The following is a 17,187-nucleotide window of genomic DNA, read 5'->3' on the forward strand; positions in this document are numbered from 1 at the left end:
AGGTAAGGGGCACTTCTGAGGCTCTGTCTTCTCTGACCAGCTTGAGCTGGTTCTGGGTCTTAGGAATAAGAGTGACCCTCTGAGCCCTGCACCCTTCAGGAAAGGAGATGTATAGTCAGCTAGGGCTGCATAACAAAATACCACAGACTGGGGGGCTTAAACAACCGATATTTATTTTCCCACAGTTTTGGAGGCTGGAAGTCCAAGATCAGCAGAGTCGGTTTCCTCTGAGGCCTCTCCTTGGCTTGCAGATGGCCGCCTCTTGCTGCCTCTTCGCGTGGTTTCCCTCTGTGCATGTGCATCCCTGGGTCTCTCTGTGTCCAATTTCCTCTTATAAGGATGCCAGTCAGATTGGATTAGGGTTCACCCTCACGGCCTCATTTTCTCTTAATTACCTCTTTAAAGGCCCTTTCTATAAATACAGTCACATTCTGAGGTACTGGGGGTTAGGATTTCAACATAAGAATTTCAGGGGGACACAATTCAACCCATGACAGGAGGCATATTGGACCCCCACCAGGGTCTCCTCACAGTTCACTGTGGTCCATGGGGAGGGGTCCGTGTATTCCTCACCACAGGGCCTCCACCAGACCACAGGGCTCCTTCCCCTCCATGCAATCAACGTGAGTTTTATAAACTAGTGGCTGAGGTTCTGGCTGCACAAAACCTGGAAAAGGCACTCTGGTTGTTGCTGATGGGCTGAGCTGATGTCATAAAAAGCCCAGAGGGAGGGGCCTCTGAAAGCTTCCATCAGGGCTGAGGAGTCCAAATAGTGGGAGGTTGGGAGAGACCTTAGGTCAGAGGCAGTTAATCCTCCCAGGGGAGATTTGGAAACTATGAAACCACAGTCCTTTAATGTAGGGGTAGAGCCCAGTCAGGGCCTTTATTTTTCAGCTGGGATGATTGGAAATCTCCAGTCATCCCAGCTGGCTTGAAGAGTCCTGTGATGACTGCTGGGACAGGCCAGTCTGGGAAAGACTGACTCTTAGGATGGATAGGGAGTTGTTCTGGTTGCTGGACAGACAACGACTCTGAGACCCCAGCTGGCACACTCTGGGCCAACACATCTCTGGCAGGAAACCACACAGGAGGAGTCTGGTAGGAGGGGCCTGATGGGCCTGAATGATGCATGAAGGCGCTTGTAATTGAGAGCTTAATGGAAAGTGGTCTGCTCACTCGACAAAGCCAAGGGCACAGCAAGTCTGGAAATTAAGGCGCTGAACTCATGAGGTCAAGTTTAATTGAAGTCAGTGGCTAGTCCTGATGGAAGATACAGGCTGATATTGCAGGTTCTGGGGTCACCGATTATTAGTCCTGGAATGGAGCTAAGTTAGTGGTTTTCAAATCATGTTCCACGGAATCCAAGGAGTTCCACTAAGATTTCAAGGAAGTGTCTCAAAGCCCCCGTTCCTTCAACTAGAACAAGTATGCTATTATCTCTTTCCTATTTGGGCTTCCATACAGAATTGCTTGGGGGGAGGAAATAAAAGATGTTTCTCTGTGTTAAAATTTTAAAACTACTAATCTAGTCCAAATATTTTATTTTATAGGTGAGGGATTCATTCATCAAACACTTTTTGAACACCTTCATGTGTGATACTCTGTGCCAGATTTTGGGGTTGTTATTGAAGCACAATGCAAAAAAACCTGACCAATAAACCCAGAAACGCTGAGCAGACTTCTCCTTACATTTCATTGGTGTCTTAGTCAGTTTGGCCTGCTATAACAAAAATATCACAGACTGGGTGGCTTCAACAGCAAACATTTATTTCTCCCAGTTCTGGAGGCTGGAAAGTCCAAGATCAAGGCACTGGCAGATTCGGTCTCTGGTGAGAGCCCACTTCCTGGTTCATAGATGGCTGTCTTTTGCTGTGTCCTCAGATGGTGGAAAGGGTGAGGGAGCTCCCTGGGGTCTCTTTAATAAGGGCCCTAATCCCATTCATGAAGGCTCTGCCCTTGTTACCTGATTGCCTCCCAAAGACCCCACCTCCAGACACCATCACACTGGGGGTTGGATTTCAATATATGAATTTTGAAGGGACACAAACATTCTGTTTATAGCAATTGGCTAGAACCAGTGGTGTGTTACAGTTGGCTTGCAAGAGCCAATTGTTAGATTTTCAGGAAACTTTGTAATAAACACACAAAATGCATCGCTTCCTAATTATTTTACTACATTTAGCTATTATCTGTGCTCTGGAGGCTATTTATGCTTATTGTATTGGCGTGGTGAAAATACCATAAAATGGTGTGCTACTGCACATCTCTTCCAGGCTCTGAGTTCAATAATGTCACACTGGTAGCTTGAAATTGGCCATGACGGGAGTGTTTTGACTATGGAAATCAGCAAACTTGCTACAAATTAAGGCCTTTTTGAAAACTGGAGGGCACATTGTTAAACATCACTGGCCAGAAATAGAACACAAATTTACCTCTAAGCCAATAACTAACAAAAGAGAATATAAGATTGTCATGTCTAGCATAGATCCACCATGATTTACCCCTCAGAACAGGACTTTTTTCCCCTAAACATAATACCATCAATCCCTGTATATAATGGGATTTCATTGGCAAGCAATGAGGAGTAGGGTGGGGGGAACGAGCTTTTGCTAGGCAACTAGAAGTGTACAAAGATAGTGTTATGAGAGCTCAGAAGAGGGAGAAATCCTTTCCAACAGAGGATTTTGGAAGTTTTAGGGAGAAGATAACATGTGAGCTGAGCCGTGAAGAATGATAGGGTTTTATCAGAAAGAGCTAAAGAGAAAAGGAGAACATTCTAAACTGAGGGAGACATGAGCGCAAAGAAGTGCTTGGGGAACAGCAAATCATTCTGTTCTGAAAGGGAGAGGAAATGGACTGATAAGGAAAGAAAATTGACTCCCAATTGCTGGAGACTTTGGTGCCAAGCTAAGGAAGTGAGACTTTCAGGCAATAGGGAGCCACTGAGAATTCCTGGGCAGGAAGTGAGACAATCCAAGCTTTAGATCGATAAAACCAATCTGATACCAGAGTGACCCAGGCCTGGCTACTCTCTGTGATGTCTGCTGGGTCCATGAACCATGCTCTCTTGCCTTTCTGCTGTGGACTTAATGTTTGTGTCACCTCAAAATTCACATTGAAGCTGTAATCCTGCAATGGTATTTGGAGGTGGGGCCTGTGGGAAGTAATTAGGGCATGAAGGCAGAGCCTTCTGGAGTGGGATGAGTGCCCTTACAAGAAGAGACACAAGAGAGATGTCTCTCTCTCCTCTGTGAGAGGGTACAGCAAGAAGGTGCCTGTCTGCAAACCAGGAAGCGGGCCTCACAAGGAACCAAATCACCCAGCACATTGATCTTGGGCTTCTCAACCTTCAGAATTGTGAGGAGTCAAGTTCTGTTGTGTAAGCTACCCCGTCTATGGTATGATTGTTACAGCAGCCCGAACTGATTAAGACACTCTCCACCCTTGGAAACCCAGCTCCAGCCAGGCTCTTCCTTAACACTTTACAACACTAGAGACAAGAAACAAACCCTGATTCCAGGAGAACAATTCCCTTGGAACTATTCCCCCAAATTGAGGTCCCATGGGAGGAAGGATGAGATATCAGTTTTCCCTTCTGACAAAAATTCCACCCTACCCAAATATTTCCAGAAGTTTCTGTGGCTTGGTTCCATGGTGAGGGAAGAGGAAAATGGCACAGAACTCCCTACCTGCTCTGCTGACAACCCTCTTCAAAGAAATTCTCTCTTTTATATTTATAGGGGCAGGAGAAAGGTGAAGAGATACGTATTGTAGAACAGGTTTCATTATCTCTTAGCAAATCCTAGGAATGTATTTAGTCCCTCTCTTGGAATGTTGGACAACTTGTCACTCCTATCCACAGCCACAATGTGAGTCTGGAAAAGTCCCCTTTAATGTCATTTTAAACATCATTTTAAATTTAACATCATTAGTATTATTTAATATCATTTAATTCTCACAGAAATCCTGTGAGGTTGGTACTACATATGAGGACTCTAAGACTTGGGGGCTGGTGAGTGTTGGCTCTGGGATATGAGTTCAAGTCTTTCTGACTCCAAAGTCCATGTTCCCCACCACTTTCTGATACCACCTTTTAAATGATGAGCCAGAGTTTGAGCCTGGGGATCGGAGAGAGTGAGATTACCGTTAGCAGGCCGAGAGAATAAGGAGAAGTGGTTTGGGATATGACAAATAGGGCCATTTTGGATACGATGAGTTTGAAGTTGTGAGGGACATCCAGGCATCCTAGCTATGGCCTGTAGGACAATAGCTAGGATCTATTAATAATAATCTGCAAATTTCACCGGGGAAGGGGGACTTGATCAAGGTAACAGGTGAAGGGGCAGACCAGGAAGCTTTACATGCAGGCTGATGGATAAGTTGGCCTGTATTTGTCTCCTCTCTGATGATTCTGAGAAAATAAATCGACCTTAATAATGTTGATAATTCGCCAAGGAGGTGAAAGCTCGTTAACTGATAATATCTCTTGGCTCCCTGTGAGCTGGCAAAGTGTGTTATCTTCCTTCTAAAAATACACACAGGGATAGAAGCACCCAGAACACAAGTGCAAACAGCCAGCTTTCAAATCCTCCCCATTCAGGAAGCTCAGAGCCAGGACCAAATGTCTGGGGGTGTGTGTGGGGGTGTGGGGGGGTAGGGGGGCGGAGTAGGGGACAAAGACGGGATTTCCCTCCTTAGGGTTGTTGTAGCACAGGGACTAAGAACTGTGAAGCAGTCCATGAAATGAAATCGCCAGCTCTTGGTTACTTGGACTACTCAGTGTCGCCTGATCCCGACAGCAGCCTGGTGGCACTAGAATGGAGCCTGGTCCTGTCTCTGTAATTTACTAGCTGCCTGACCTTGTGCACATTACCACACCCTCTGAGCCTCAATTGCTTCACCTGTGAAATGTGGAAAATGAGGCCTCACACATTGTTTTGAGAATTAAATGAGACCAAATGTGGCAGACATTCATCCGTCTCTTCTCAGAGTGTTTACTGTCACCAGTAAACCACCAGTGCTTGCACAATGCAGAAAGCAGTCCTTAGTGAATGTTGGGACCCCTCTCACCTAGGCCAAATTTGTTTTGGGAGTGGATTTTTATGCCTACATTTCAGTGGGAATGGGGCTGGTATTCCAGGGACTAGCCTCTCACGAGTTTCTCTGGGCAGTGCTGACCTAGAAGGGGCTGAGAGTTCGCAGATTCCTCTCTGAGACTGTTTCTTTCTCTCCCCCGCAGCCATCTCTCAGAGGTGTCCTGGAGGTCAGGCCTTGCCCAGAGGTGGTTATGTGCTTGGGTGTCAGGGAGCCTATCTGGTTACAAAGATAATGGGAAGCCATAGAAATTAAGGGAGGGTGTGGAATAATAAAAGGGCATAGCAAATTCTGACCCATCGAGTCACACAGTATCAGAGATGGAGCGCCAACCCTTCATTTTGCACAAAGGAAATGATATCCAGAGAGGGCACGTGATTTGCTTGGAGCCACACAGCAAGTTAGTGAGAGGGCTAAGATTGGGACACAGATTTCTAGACTTGAGGTCCGGAGTATATCCTCTTTACCCACGGAGGAGGTGGTTATGGTCAGTGAAGTCAAAAGCAGGCTTTGCTGGACTTCATGTCCAGCGTGGAGGATTGGAAACAGAATGTGGCTGCCCAGTCAGCTGCCTGCTTTGTCAGGCACTACCGCACACTCTGTGCAGGATGCCTCAGGTTAGGACGGCATGCCCTCTCCAAGCAGCCAGGCATGGAGGAACAACTCCATTCAAATGTATCCATTCATTCACTCATTCATTCATCCCCCAGACACTTACTGAGCACTTGTTATGTGCTATGAACATGGGTGGGTGCTGGATTATTTATACTTGTCTGACCTCTCTTCCTGGGCAAGAAGGGGGACTTGAAATTCCCCCCAGGCTGGGCTCCTAAGAGCGGGGGTGGGGTTTGGAGTTGTGGGGCTGGCCCTTGGCTGTGGGAACAGGGTTAGGAAACCTGGCATCTGTGTTCCGCCTGAGGGTGGCCGGGGAGCCAGAGGGGCCAGGGATATGCCATGCAAGGAAGCAGAGGGAGGGAGCCCCTGGGTTGTAGCTGAGACTCTCCAGGGGTCCTGCAGGAGAGCAACGGGTGGGAGGGAATAGCGGAGGGGCCACGGTGGCTTTGATAATTTGATCGGCCGTAATGAGTGAGTGGAGTATTCAGCATGGATTCGGAATGCGGTGATGGTTTCTGACTGTTCTCCTTAAAGGGCAGGAGATGTTGAGGGATACTACAGACCAGGGGTTCCCAACCCCTCCCCCCCTTTTTAATTGTGTTAAAAAACATGTAACATTAAATTTTCCGTCTTCACCATTTTTAAGTGTACAGTACAGTAGTGCCAAGTATATTCACATTGATGTGCAACAGATCTCTAGGACTTTTTCATCTTGCAACACTGAAAACTCTGTGTAAATACTAATTCCCCCTCCTCCCTTCCCCAGCCGTTGGTAACCACCTTTCTGCTTTCTGTTTCAATGATTTTGACTACTTTAGATACTTCATATGAGTGAGATCATACAGTGTTTGTCTTCTCCAATGCTTTTTTATCTGTGTCTTAACACTGTTCACAGGCACGACACCCTCCCGTTAGTGACATCTCCAATCACACACACACACACACACCCCGCACACCACACAGGAGGAGAGAAACAGGAGAAGGAGAGATGGTAGCAAATGCTCACACAGCCGAATCTTGGATGGGGATACATATAGAGCTGAAAAAACCCCTCTAGAAATTCTGATTCCTTTCTCCTCCCCCGGAAATCCGCTCCGTTTGTTGAGAATCACTGCTGTAAACGGAAAGAGAGTCCCCAGAAGCATAGGAGGCAAAGCAGAAGTCAGTCACAACATTTATTGAGCATTCATGGTGTGCAGAGTACGGGGCAAAACGCTGGAAGGAAGTACAGCGGAGGTTCAATAGCTGTTGTCACTCGCCTGGTGAAGATTACATTGTAACTAATGGAGGGGACACCTGTTAAGCATACACGAACACGTGTAACCAACTACATGGATGCACTGCTTGTTCACAGCTACAAGTTTATTATGGGAGGCTAAAGCAGTCACTAGGGCACGCGAAGCCATTGGGACACATGGTTTAAATACAGGTCAAAGATACATTCCTGTGCTCAAGTTCTAACTTACAGCTCTGTGGTGAGTGGAAGCTACCAGAAGACACTTGAAAATACCAGAAACTTGGTAAATCTGTTTTCTTAACTCTACTGGCCTCTTTAGTTCAAATGCAAATTAGTAAACCACTTCAGCATGAAACAAACACAGTTGACTCAACGAAGTACTAGAATAGCTTTATGTTAAAAATTTTTTTGTGTGTGTGTGTGTAAGATCAGCCCTGAGCTAACATCCATGCCAATCTTCCTCTTTTTGCCGAAGAAGACCGGCCCTGAGCTACCATCTATTGCCAATCCTCCTCCTTTTTTTTTCCCTTTTTCTCCCCAAAGCCCCAGTAGATAGTTGTATGTCATAGTTGCACAAAAAAAATTTTCTTTGAAAGTAAAATCAGCCAGTTGATAGTACCGTTCCCACAGGTCAGGCACAGACTCTGAAAATTAATAGTGTTTTTATTCCTTTTTTAAAAAGCTTCCATTATGTGAAGGACCTTCCAATAAATTTAGTGAACAGAGGCATTTTACTGCTCTGTATCTGGGAAATCTTATTTAGATTTTTATATGCTTTTTGAATTATTTTAAAGTGGGGTTGCCAGATAAAATACAGGATGTATTTTCGTGCGTGGGATATACTCATACTACAAAAATTATTTGTTGTTTATCTGAAATTAGAATTTAGCTGGACATCCTGTATTTTATTTGCTACATCTGGCAACTTTATTTTTCAGTTAACACACCTTCGGAACTTCCAGAGGTTCCCAATAATGGGGGGCCTAATTTATCTTTATTTATATGCTACCGCTGTCAGAGGGGAAGGCTTATTCTTCTGGCAAGAAAATTGTAGATTTTCTCAAATACTGGAGACATTTTTATTGCTGACACCTTTTCTCATTACCATGTTAGCAGTGCATGGTTTAGTCGGTTGAATTTTTACCTTGAAATCTTTGGCTGAGATGACTGGCTATAAATATTAACAGTATGTTGCAGTCTGAGGAATAGAAAAACTAACATGTGGATTGAAAAGTTCCCTGTCAAGAAATTATTGAGGAAAAGACGAAGTGGCAGATGAGTATGAGATATTAAGTTGAGGCAAAGAACCATGGGGTTTCATACCACCATATAAAGGTGGAGCTAAGTGATAGATGTCATTAAAGCAGAAAAACATATTTCTATGCATCTTCTGGCCTTTAACATTCCTTATAGTAAGATAGCATTTCATCCAGCTATTTGCCTTATATTCTCTGTTATGTTTAAAAATATACGTTCCAAATTCCATCTTTGAGACAATGTTCCTTATGCTATTCTGATGATGACATAAACTATGTTTCTGAATGTCCTTGACCAACCTCAAGGAGAAAAAGTCAAGCTGTTTTCTTACTACAGAAAATGGCCAGAAGAGGATTTGCTTCACGTTCCCTTGTGTGCTCATCACGAGGGGAATGCCTACAAGATGTACATGAAAGAGTGATAGACTCCCCAGGGAGAAAGCAGTGTCCACAGTTCTGCAGAGCAAAGAAGAAGCAGAGCATAGAAGTGTGTCACTATGGGGAATGAGAGCTCACCTTGGATGTTCTAGAACCTTCTAAAGCTCAGTTGTGTCCATAGCCCCATTTGAACATGTGCTTGGCAATTACATTTGCAGCATGAGCCCTGTTGGGCCACTGTGACTGAACTGCTGAGGTTTTTCTGATGGTGAATGTTACTGAAAATTTCCTGCCTTGAACTGCCTAGAAACCAAGTCACTGCCCCACCCTCGTAGCGTTTCCCCGGAACATGAAGGATGAAAAGCAGACAATGAATAGCTCTCCCTGGAAATGGAGACTTCCTTCTCCCTCACTTCCTGCCTCCTTCTCCTCCTCCTGCTTTCTTCTTCTTTTCCTCCTTCTCTTCTTCCTCCCTCAGTCCCCCTCCTTCCTTCTGCACTGGAGGGCCAGGGGACAGCTCACGGGGGCGGGGCAGAGGCACTCATATGGCTGTATGAGTACCTGGACAGAGAGGCCCTTGTGGTCCTGCCTTCCTCCTCCTCTCCCACCTCTCCTCTCGCCCCTGGGGGACCGGGGTTGGGGCAGCAGGGGAAGGTGGCCATGAAGCCGAGGCGGAACCGTTTGTTCATGAAGCAGTAGATGATGGGGTTGACGCATGAGGAGGTGTAGGAAAGCAGGAGGATGAAGGAGATGGGGGTCCCCGAGAGGCGGCGCTCGGCAGAGGCGGTGTCATAGGCCCGCCAGGCATTGGCGCTGAAGATGGGCATCCAGCAGAGGAAGAAGAGGACCACGATGACCATGAGCATGCGGATCACCCGCTTCTTGGCCATCAGGTTGGCCGAGGAGCTGCTGCTCCTGACGCGGCTGACCCTGCTGCTGCTCCTGGCGGACAGCTGCTGAAGCGCCAGCCTCCTGGGGTGCCTGGACTTCTGCAGGTAACACCCGTCACTATCCTCGTATCTGCTGCTGCTGCCGGTGCTTGGTTTCCTTTCTGGGTGGGCAAGCGACATCACTTATTGATCGAGAGGGTCATGCCAGGCAGAAGGCATGGAACCCCCGCCCCCTTTCATCAACGGGGCCAAACCAAACTTGAACTGAAGATTTGGGCTGGCAACCTCGGCTTGCACTGATGTGAGGAAAGATTGATCTATACTAGTCCTTTCCTTCAAATGAAAAGCTACTTAAAACTGACAAAATAATGTATAGTGATACACATAATATATGATAAAAGAATATTTTAGGTATGTAGATTATAAGGATAAAAAATGATTAAAGAATGCCTAGTCACACTCTTCTCCTTCCTTCCCCCAGCTCCTCAGGGGAAAGGTTCCTGCTCACTTGGGAAGCCTCCAGATGGCTTTTACTGTGAGGAATCTGGATAAGGAGCAAAAATCCACAAAACCCAAAGAAGCCAGAAAGACATGTAAGTTACACACATGGTAAAGAGCTGAGTGAGGGGGTGGAGTCAGAAGGGGAAAAAGTTATGTCAACAAAGGAGTTAGGGCCAATTTTAGTGGCTAGTGGATTGTTATGAATGGGGAAGGAGGGGGGCTTTGTAGCAACTACAATGTGAGAATGAAAGGGAGGAGAGAGGATGGGGGACTGGGATTATAATTAGCTTTGGTTGCTGGAGGAGGTCCATTTGAATGCAACATTACAGAAAGTCTGGGACACGTGGGCCCTCAGCTTATGATTGGGTTATATGTGTACTATCTCATTTTTTTCCACTCAGCACCCTTTTGAGAGGAACGATTTCTTCATTTTATAGATGAGGAAATAGATCTCATGACTGTGCCTTATGACAGAGTTTCCTAAGAATACTTTTGAAAATCTCCAGTATACACTCTGGGTGTATCTATTTAAGTTATAGGAAACAAGCTGTTGTGATCTTTTGGCATAAACATACAGCTAAAAGATAGTTACCTCGAGCAGACTTCTTCTGGCTAGCATCAAATTTTATTCCTTGGTAAAGTTCCAAAGAGATTAATCCATAGGCCACCATCATCACAATTCCAGGAATAAGAAAGAGGATGAGTAACAGGAATGTGTGCCTAATAAAATAAAAAGAAATCCAATAACCAGCAAATCCAGTATTTCAAACTCAGATGATGTGGAATAAATAGGGTTCATCTCCATTTTAACTGATCTGAGCAAACACATTAATTAATGGTCTTTAATATCCTTGGAAAGGCCATGTCTGGAGATTCAGTCATTAGAAGTTGTTTACTTCTTTTCTTTTTTCAGATAAGGTCTGTTATGAAGGAAAAGTTAAATTGGAAAAGTTTGGTGTAATTCTGTGCCTGAAACAAGTCTACATATGAGACTAATGAGAATGTAAAAAAAAATGAGAGTATGTGAATTAAATCTCACTAAAGCTCTTACCAAAAAAAAGAATAATTACAAGAGCTTACATTCATTGAGGCTTTCTTAAATGTGCTACACACTAGGCTAAGCATTATATATATATATATATATTTATATATAACTACGTTTAACTCCCATAATAACCTTTGAGGTAGGTACTAGTATCATAATACCTATTTTACAGAAGAGGAAACTGAGACTTAAAGAGATTAAATAATTTGTTCAACGTCACACAGCTAGTGACAAAGGTAGGATTTGAACCCAAGCAATATGATTCTAGAACCTATGTTTTTAAGCATCACAATATAACATTTGTTGACTTTATAACAACAGAATAATTAAATACATAGGTAGGAATGGTGGAAAAACCTCCTTGGCTTTGCCAAGTATGGCATTTGGGCTGTTTCTGACCCATTGGCACAGTGGCATGCTCATTCTAGTGCCTGGCAGGTCAGAGCTATGCTTTCTCTAAACACGTCAGATTCCTGAAGGGTCGCAGCCTCCTCCTTTATGAGCCTGGCCCCTAAAGTCACTTTTGTAGTCTGGGATGTCACAATTAGGCCATAAAATTGTCAGAGGCTCACGGTGGCTGGACCATTTCTCATTTCAATTGGACATGTTTTGATAAGATTTCTTTTCAAGTCTTGTATATGTCCCTCTCATTTGCAACATAATTCTTTTTTTGTGTGTGTTACTTGGTTGAAATAAAAAAGGAAGGCAAAGAAAGCAGCGATTATCTCAGTTTTGAGCCATTCTTGAATGTCTAGCTTCCTGCTTCTCAAACATGCTTGGAATTAGTAAACATATAACCCTGCATTTGTGTAGACTTTTTAAGATATTTAATGGCATTTTTTACACATACTCTCATTTGAATCTTACAGCCACCCAATGAGGTAGATACAAAATATCTGTACTATTAAATCCTTGTACAGACAAAGAAGCTGAACCTCAGCTAGGTTACGTGAACTTGTCCAATGTCCCACAGGGAGGAAGCAAGGAAACAGGTATTAGAATCTTGCCTTTTTATTTCTAGTAAAGTGCCCAGTGCAAATACCATAGCTGCAGCTCTAAGAAAAACCACAGGGATTTGGGACTCAGCCTTTACTCTGTCTTCAATTCTTAGAAAATCATAGCCCTCTGAATCATCTAGCCGAGACCTCCACTGGGCCGTTCAGAAGCATACTGCATAGTGGGTGGGCACTGAGCCTCTGTCTCTTCTAGGTTTGTGACCCTGAGCAACTTACTTAACCTCTCCATGTCTCAGTTTCCTCATCTGTGAAATGGGGACAATGATAGTACCTGCCCTATAGGGTTTTGAGAGGATAAATTGAATTAACGTATGGATGGCATGATTATCCTGGAAAGAGGTCAGAGTGATCCTTCTCAGTCTCCAGGAAACTGATCTCTCAGCCACTCTGTACAATACATTCCAGTTTTTATCAAAACTGCAAAATTGTATCATGTTGTATTAAACAAATAAACACTCCCCCTTACCAGGACTGCTGCATAACATCGTTTGGTAGTAGAAAGCGGCACATGTTCGCAGTCTGGTTGTTATTTTTGGTAAAAGGCACCAAGTTGCTGTAAATGGGGTACGGAGTCATAATGGTAAAGGAGAGGCACCAGGTAGCAGCAATCACCTTCAACGCATGCGATTTCGTCTGCCAGACCCGGGACTGTAAGGGTTTGCAAATCGCACCATATCTCTCCAGAGATATGGCTACCAGATTAAAGGTGGATACACTCACAGAGGTGCCTGGGAAAGGAACAAAGAAGTCAGTTAAGTCGGCTCCCAAATCCAACGTTTATTTGCGCATTAGCTTAAGCACATCTGACCTGCACAGGTTTGATATCAAAGGAAAATGCCCAGAGGGTAAAGAAATATTGCGTAGGCATATTTTTAAAAACGGATTTATTCCCAGCTTTGATCCAAAAAGGATTTCAGGTAGTTGAAGAAATGCATTTGCAAATACATCTTATTGCCAGTTTCTAGATAAGCTTATTGAACTTTGATTACAACCTAATTTCTTCTTAGGCTGAAGGTGCTCATTAATGAATGACCGAGGGGATGAAATATGTTCCTATCCCACAGAAGAGGTTTTTGAGTAACCCATAGAAAAGCTGTAATTTTGAGCATGATCTGCATAGTTTGGTTGACTTTGTAACCTAAGATTCTTGAGGGTCACGGGGGTCTGAGCTGTGGGCGTTAAAACTCTTTCTGAAAATTTCTAGTACAGACTGGTTTTTTAAGAGTGAAACATCCTAAATTTCAAAATATAGTTTATTAAAAAAACACATAGTAAAAAGCACGAAGGGGAAAAACTCCACACTGTAACTAAAGGTTTCTGTGGGTGGGAGGACTAGGATCTTCTTTCTTATTCTTTTTGCTTTTCTGTATTTTGTAGACGAGCATGCGTTATTAGTGAGAAAGATATCAAAACACCTCATTTAAAATGATGGACTTAGGCATAGTCAGAAAAGCTTAATTCTCTTTAATTCTTGTATTTTGTTTGTGTATAATTATAATGCCTTGTAATATTATAATGTGTAATTAGAATTGTGTAATATTATAATGCCTTATTCCTTAAAATCCCCCTTAATTCTTCATCCATGAATTCTGTCAATTCTTCTGATTCTCTCTTACCATAATTTCTTAAACCTTAGAATTAATCTAAGGTTGGGAGCAGAAGTTCTTAGCCTTGGGTCTTTCATGGATATAAATTAGTTCTCGGAGACTGTGTATAAAAATATCCTATTTCTAGGGAGAATATGCATAGTATTCCCTAGAGACTTACAAAAATCTTTATAATCTCAAAACCATTAAATAAAAACTCATGTTCTGAGACAGGATCTGCTGTGTTTTGCTGGACCTGAAGGAGTTGATGACATTTAGATTAGAGAGTCTAGCCCCAAACTCCCCAGAGTCGAGTCTGTATAATGGGTCCGCTGTAATTAATTATAAACCCATCATCAGGCGAGCACTCTTCTTTATTTTTGCCTATATATTAGGAATTTAATGAACATTAACTTTGGAATAGTATCAAGGAGAACACAAAATAAGGGAAGAATCGAAATCCCTGGAATCAGAAATCCACCAAAACCATGGTATTGCAAACACTTTCAGAATTCTCTTGCTTTTTATTTTAGCCATTTTTAAAACTATTTTTTTATCGAAGTGAAATTCACATAACTTAAAATTAACCATTTTAAAGTGAACAATTCCGTGGTATTTAGCACATTCACAATGTTGTGCCACCGCACAATCCCTCATTTTACATCTCCTTTCACACACCCTGGTTAAGATTCTGAAATAATATTATCACAAGATATGCAGGGATGGGCCTTGAAAGCCTAAAGCACTATGAAATGCTATTATTATGTTATTAAATACTAAATATTGTTAATGTTGCTTCATTGTTTAACAATGCTCCTTTTCATCTGTAAGTCCATCTTTATTTTCTGAGGACTGGAACATGGATTGACACTCTCTGGGTTACTTGTCGGTGGCACACAGACCGGGAATTCATCATCGTTTTGTCAGTGCTGGATCCTGCTTCCTCAGTCGGAGAAATAAAGGCTTTGAAAGCCTTCCGGTCATTGAAGACTGCCCTAGCTCCACTCAGCTCTGCATATTTTGCAAGGCTTAGGTCAGAACAAAAAACAACTCCCCCCTCATTTCCCGCCTCTCCTCCTTCCCCCAACTAGTTCTCAGAATGGGCAAGGGACAAGGCAATTTGACAGACAGAGGGGACCAAATGACACGTCTGCTCAGCTTCAGAAGGAGCCACAGCAGTTGGCAAATTGAGGCAGTGCACTCACCACTGAGGGGGCCACCGATCTGGGTTCAAATCTCAGCTCTGTAGCTTACCACCTGTGTCCTTGGGCACATTATTAACCTCTCTGTGCCTCTGTTCCCTCCTGGGTGAGATGAGGTGGAATAACTGTGTATACTTCATAGGGTGGTTGGGAGATAAAATAAGATCATGGAAGTAAAAGCACTTGTACAACATCTGGTGCATAAAAAGTACTCAAAAATGTGAGCTCTTGTGATTTTTATCATCATCATCATCATTTTCATTGGCAAAGGCAGAGAACAGCATATCTCAGTCAGTCAGGGTCAGCTTAGTGAACTCAGGAGCAAATTCAACTCCTCATCTAGCAGCAGAGGCCTCTCTCTCTCTCTTTCCCTCTCTCTCTCTCTCTCTGCCTGACATGGTCCCAGCTCCTGGGGGAACAGGCTGGGACCCGAATCCTGAGAAGGGAATCTAGAGCTGTAATGAAACTGGTTTTCTCTGAAACACACTTTTCTCTAGAAAAGCAAGAGCAACAACAGAAAGAATCCTCTCCCACCACCCTTGTCACCCCAAAAGCCATGACTCAGGTTGGGTCGAGCTCAGAACACAATTAAAGGCTTCCAGGAAGGGACAGAGCAGCTTGAAAGCCTCTTTCTTTCTAACAGAAGCAAGCGAAACCAACCTCTTCTGTGGTTTCTTATCAACTTATTCCACTCGGAGAAACTGACCTCTGAAATGTGTGACTGGGGACTGGCTTCTGGGAAGTTATGAGGACTGACCTACCGTAAAGCCAGCACCTGTATCCTTGCACATAGCCCTGCACAGCCAAATGTTTTAGTTTTTACACTCAGCAGGGCTCCTTGGCTGAGGCTGTCAGGGGTTTGGGAAGGTCTGGGGCTGAGTGGGGTCTGGGGCGAGCTCCAGAAATAGTCACCAGCAGCAACTCACCCATGAAGTAGGTGGTGGTCTTGCAAACAGCACTCCCGAAGATGAAATCCTTGAGCAGGCTGGGGATGAGGTTGAAGGGCATGCAGAAGAGGCAGAGCATGAGGTCGCTGACAGCCAGGGAGAGTAGGAAGATGTTGGTGACGGTTCTCATTCTCTTGTTCCGAATCAGCACCGTAATGACCAGCGTGTTGCCCACCACGCTGAGCAGGAAGATCAAGGAGTACAAGAGGATCTGCACCGCTGGCTGCCACTCTGCAAAGAGTAACAGGGACGAGACGGAGGGATGGAGGGGATGAGAGCAGAATGCTAAAACCTTAGCACATGAAGCGAACAGCTATTTCCTGCTGATTTTTTTTTCAGGGGTGTACATCATGGAACCCAACTACTCCTGTACTTACAATATTTTGCAGAAACAAACTGAGGAGACAGAGCGATTCAGTTGCTTCTAAAAGATTGGTCTGTTAAAGGACCACTCAGGAAGCCACTTTTTCTTAGGAACAAAGCTGCTCCAGTGAATAGTGATTGCTTTCTTTCCTAGCTGCTAAGCCTTATTTTGCTTTAATCACTTCTTCACGCCAGATTTCCCCCAAGAAAAGGCAACAACTAGACTGTGACAGCACCTTTTCTGTGATGCTTGTAAGTTCAAGCTTCGACACTTGTACTGCCTCTTGCTACACTTCAGCTCCTCCGTTCCCTGCTTTTGTCCCCCTAAGTCCTATACATTAATCCCCACTCTCCAGGAAAACAAGAAGAATATTTGAGTCGATTCTGCTTTTTGATCTCTTATCCACACTTCTTAACATAGGGCTTTTGTCCAGCCTGGTCTCATAAGAACTTTGTTATATTTTCTCTATCAGCCTTGCCTTTGCTGATTTCTCCCTCAGAAACTTAATAGTTTTCTAAACTGAAAGAACAGTCTCTGACACCTACCTTTGGAAGGATGGGGCTGATTCAAGCAGAAAAGCGTCTCATTTTCCATCCCTAGTTGGCAGTGAGGGGGGATGTTGCTTCCATTCACAAGGAGGCTGTCATCCACGTCCATCCTCGCCTGCTGCTTTCCACCCAGTGCTGGAGAGCTGGTGAATGGCTCACTCTTGGCTCATTCCTCTAATGACCGGAGCGTCTCCCAGATGCAACCTGCCGTGGAGGGCCAGGGAGGGAGCGATTCCCAGGTGTGGGCTTTTTCAGTCATCCTAAAGGCGACTCGAGTTCACCACACTCAGTCCAGCTGGGCAAGCATGGGCACTCCTGTGTTGGAAAAGGCAGTGAATGCAAGCCAAGCCCGCTGCACCTTCCAGGCCCACCCCTCCCATTCCTGGGCCAGCCTAGGGCCCTGAGCAGACTGCCCGACTGCGAGTTAACCCTTCCCGGAGTGTCGCTGATTTTACACACACATACACAGGCGTAGACACACACACGCACAGACACAAACACACACGCT

General features: G+C 44.3%; 1 protein-coding gene across 1 annotated transcript; it reads right to left on the reverse strand.

The window, feature by feature from the left end:
* Positions 1 to 9,098: 9,098 nt before the first annotated feature.
* On the reverse strand, positions 9,099 to 16,832 carry CCKAR (cholecystokinin A receptor). The gene is made up of 5 exons (XM_004418963.3): positions 16,677 to 16,832; positions 15,747 to 15,998; positions 12,499 to 12,760; positions 10,564 to 10,691; positions 9,099 to 9,631 (listed from the first exon to the last, which is right to left on the reverse strand). The coding sequence occupies exons 1-5, from the start codon at positions 16,786 to 16,788 to the stop codon at positions 9,099 to 9,101; spliced, it is 1,287 nt and encodes a 428-aa protein (XP_004419020.1). The 5' UTR covers positions 16,789 to 16,832.
* Positions 16,833 to 17,187: the final 355 nt, after the last annotated feature.

Source organism: Ceratotherium simum, chromosome 8, assembly GCF_057802395.1.
Source record: "Ceratotherium simum simum isolate JZ-2026a chromosome 8, ASM5780239v1, whole genome shotgun sequence".
Taxonomy (NCBI): Eukaryota; Metazoa; Chordata; class Mammalia; order Perissodactyla; family Rhinocerotidae; genus Ceratotherium; species Ceratotherium simum.

What these genes read in the sequence shown, in the direction of transcription:
- CCKAR (XM_004418963.3), bottom strand. Translation starts at nt 16,788, where the DNA reads ATGGACGTGGATGACAGCCTCCTTGTGAATGGAAGCAACATCCCCCCT. An exon ending in TCAGCCCCATCCTTCCAAAG is followed by an intron (nt 15,999 to 16,676) that starts GTAGGTGTCAGA and finishes TACTCTTTGCAG; the next exon opens with AGTGGCAGCCAGCGGTGCAG. An exon ending in CCAGAAGAAGTCTGCTCGAG is followed by an intron (nt 9,632 to 10,563) that starts GTAACTATCTTT and finishes TTGCCCACCCAG; the next exon opens with AAAGGAAACCAAGCACCGGC.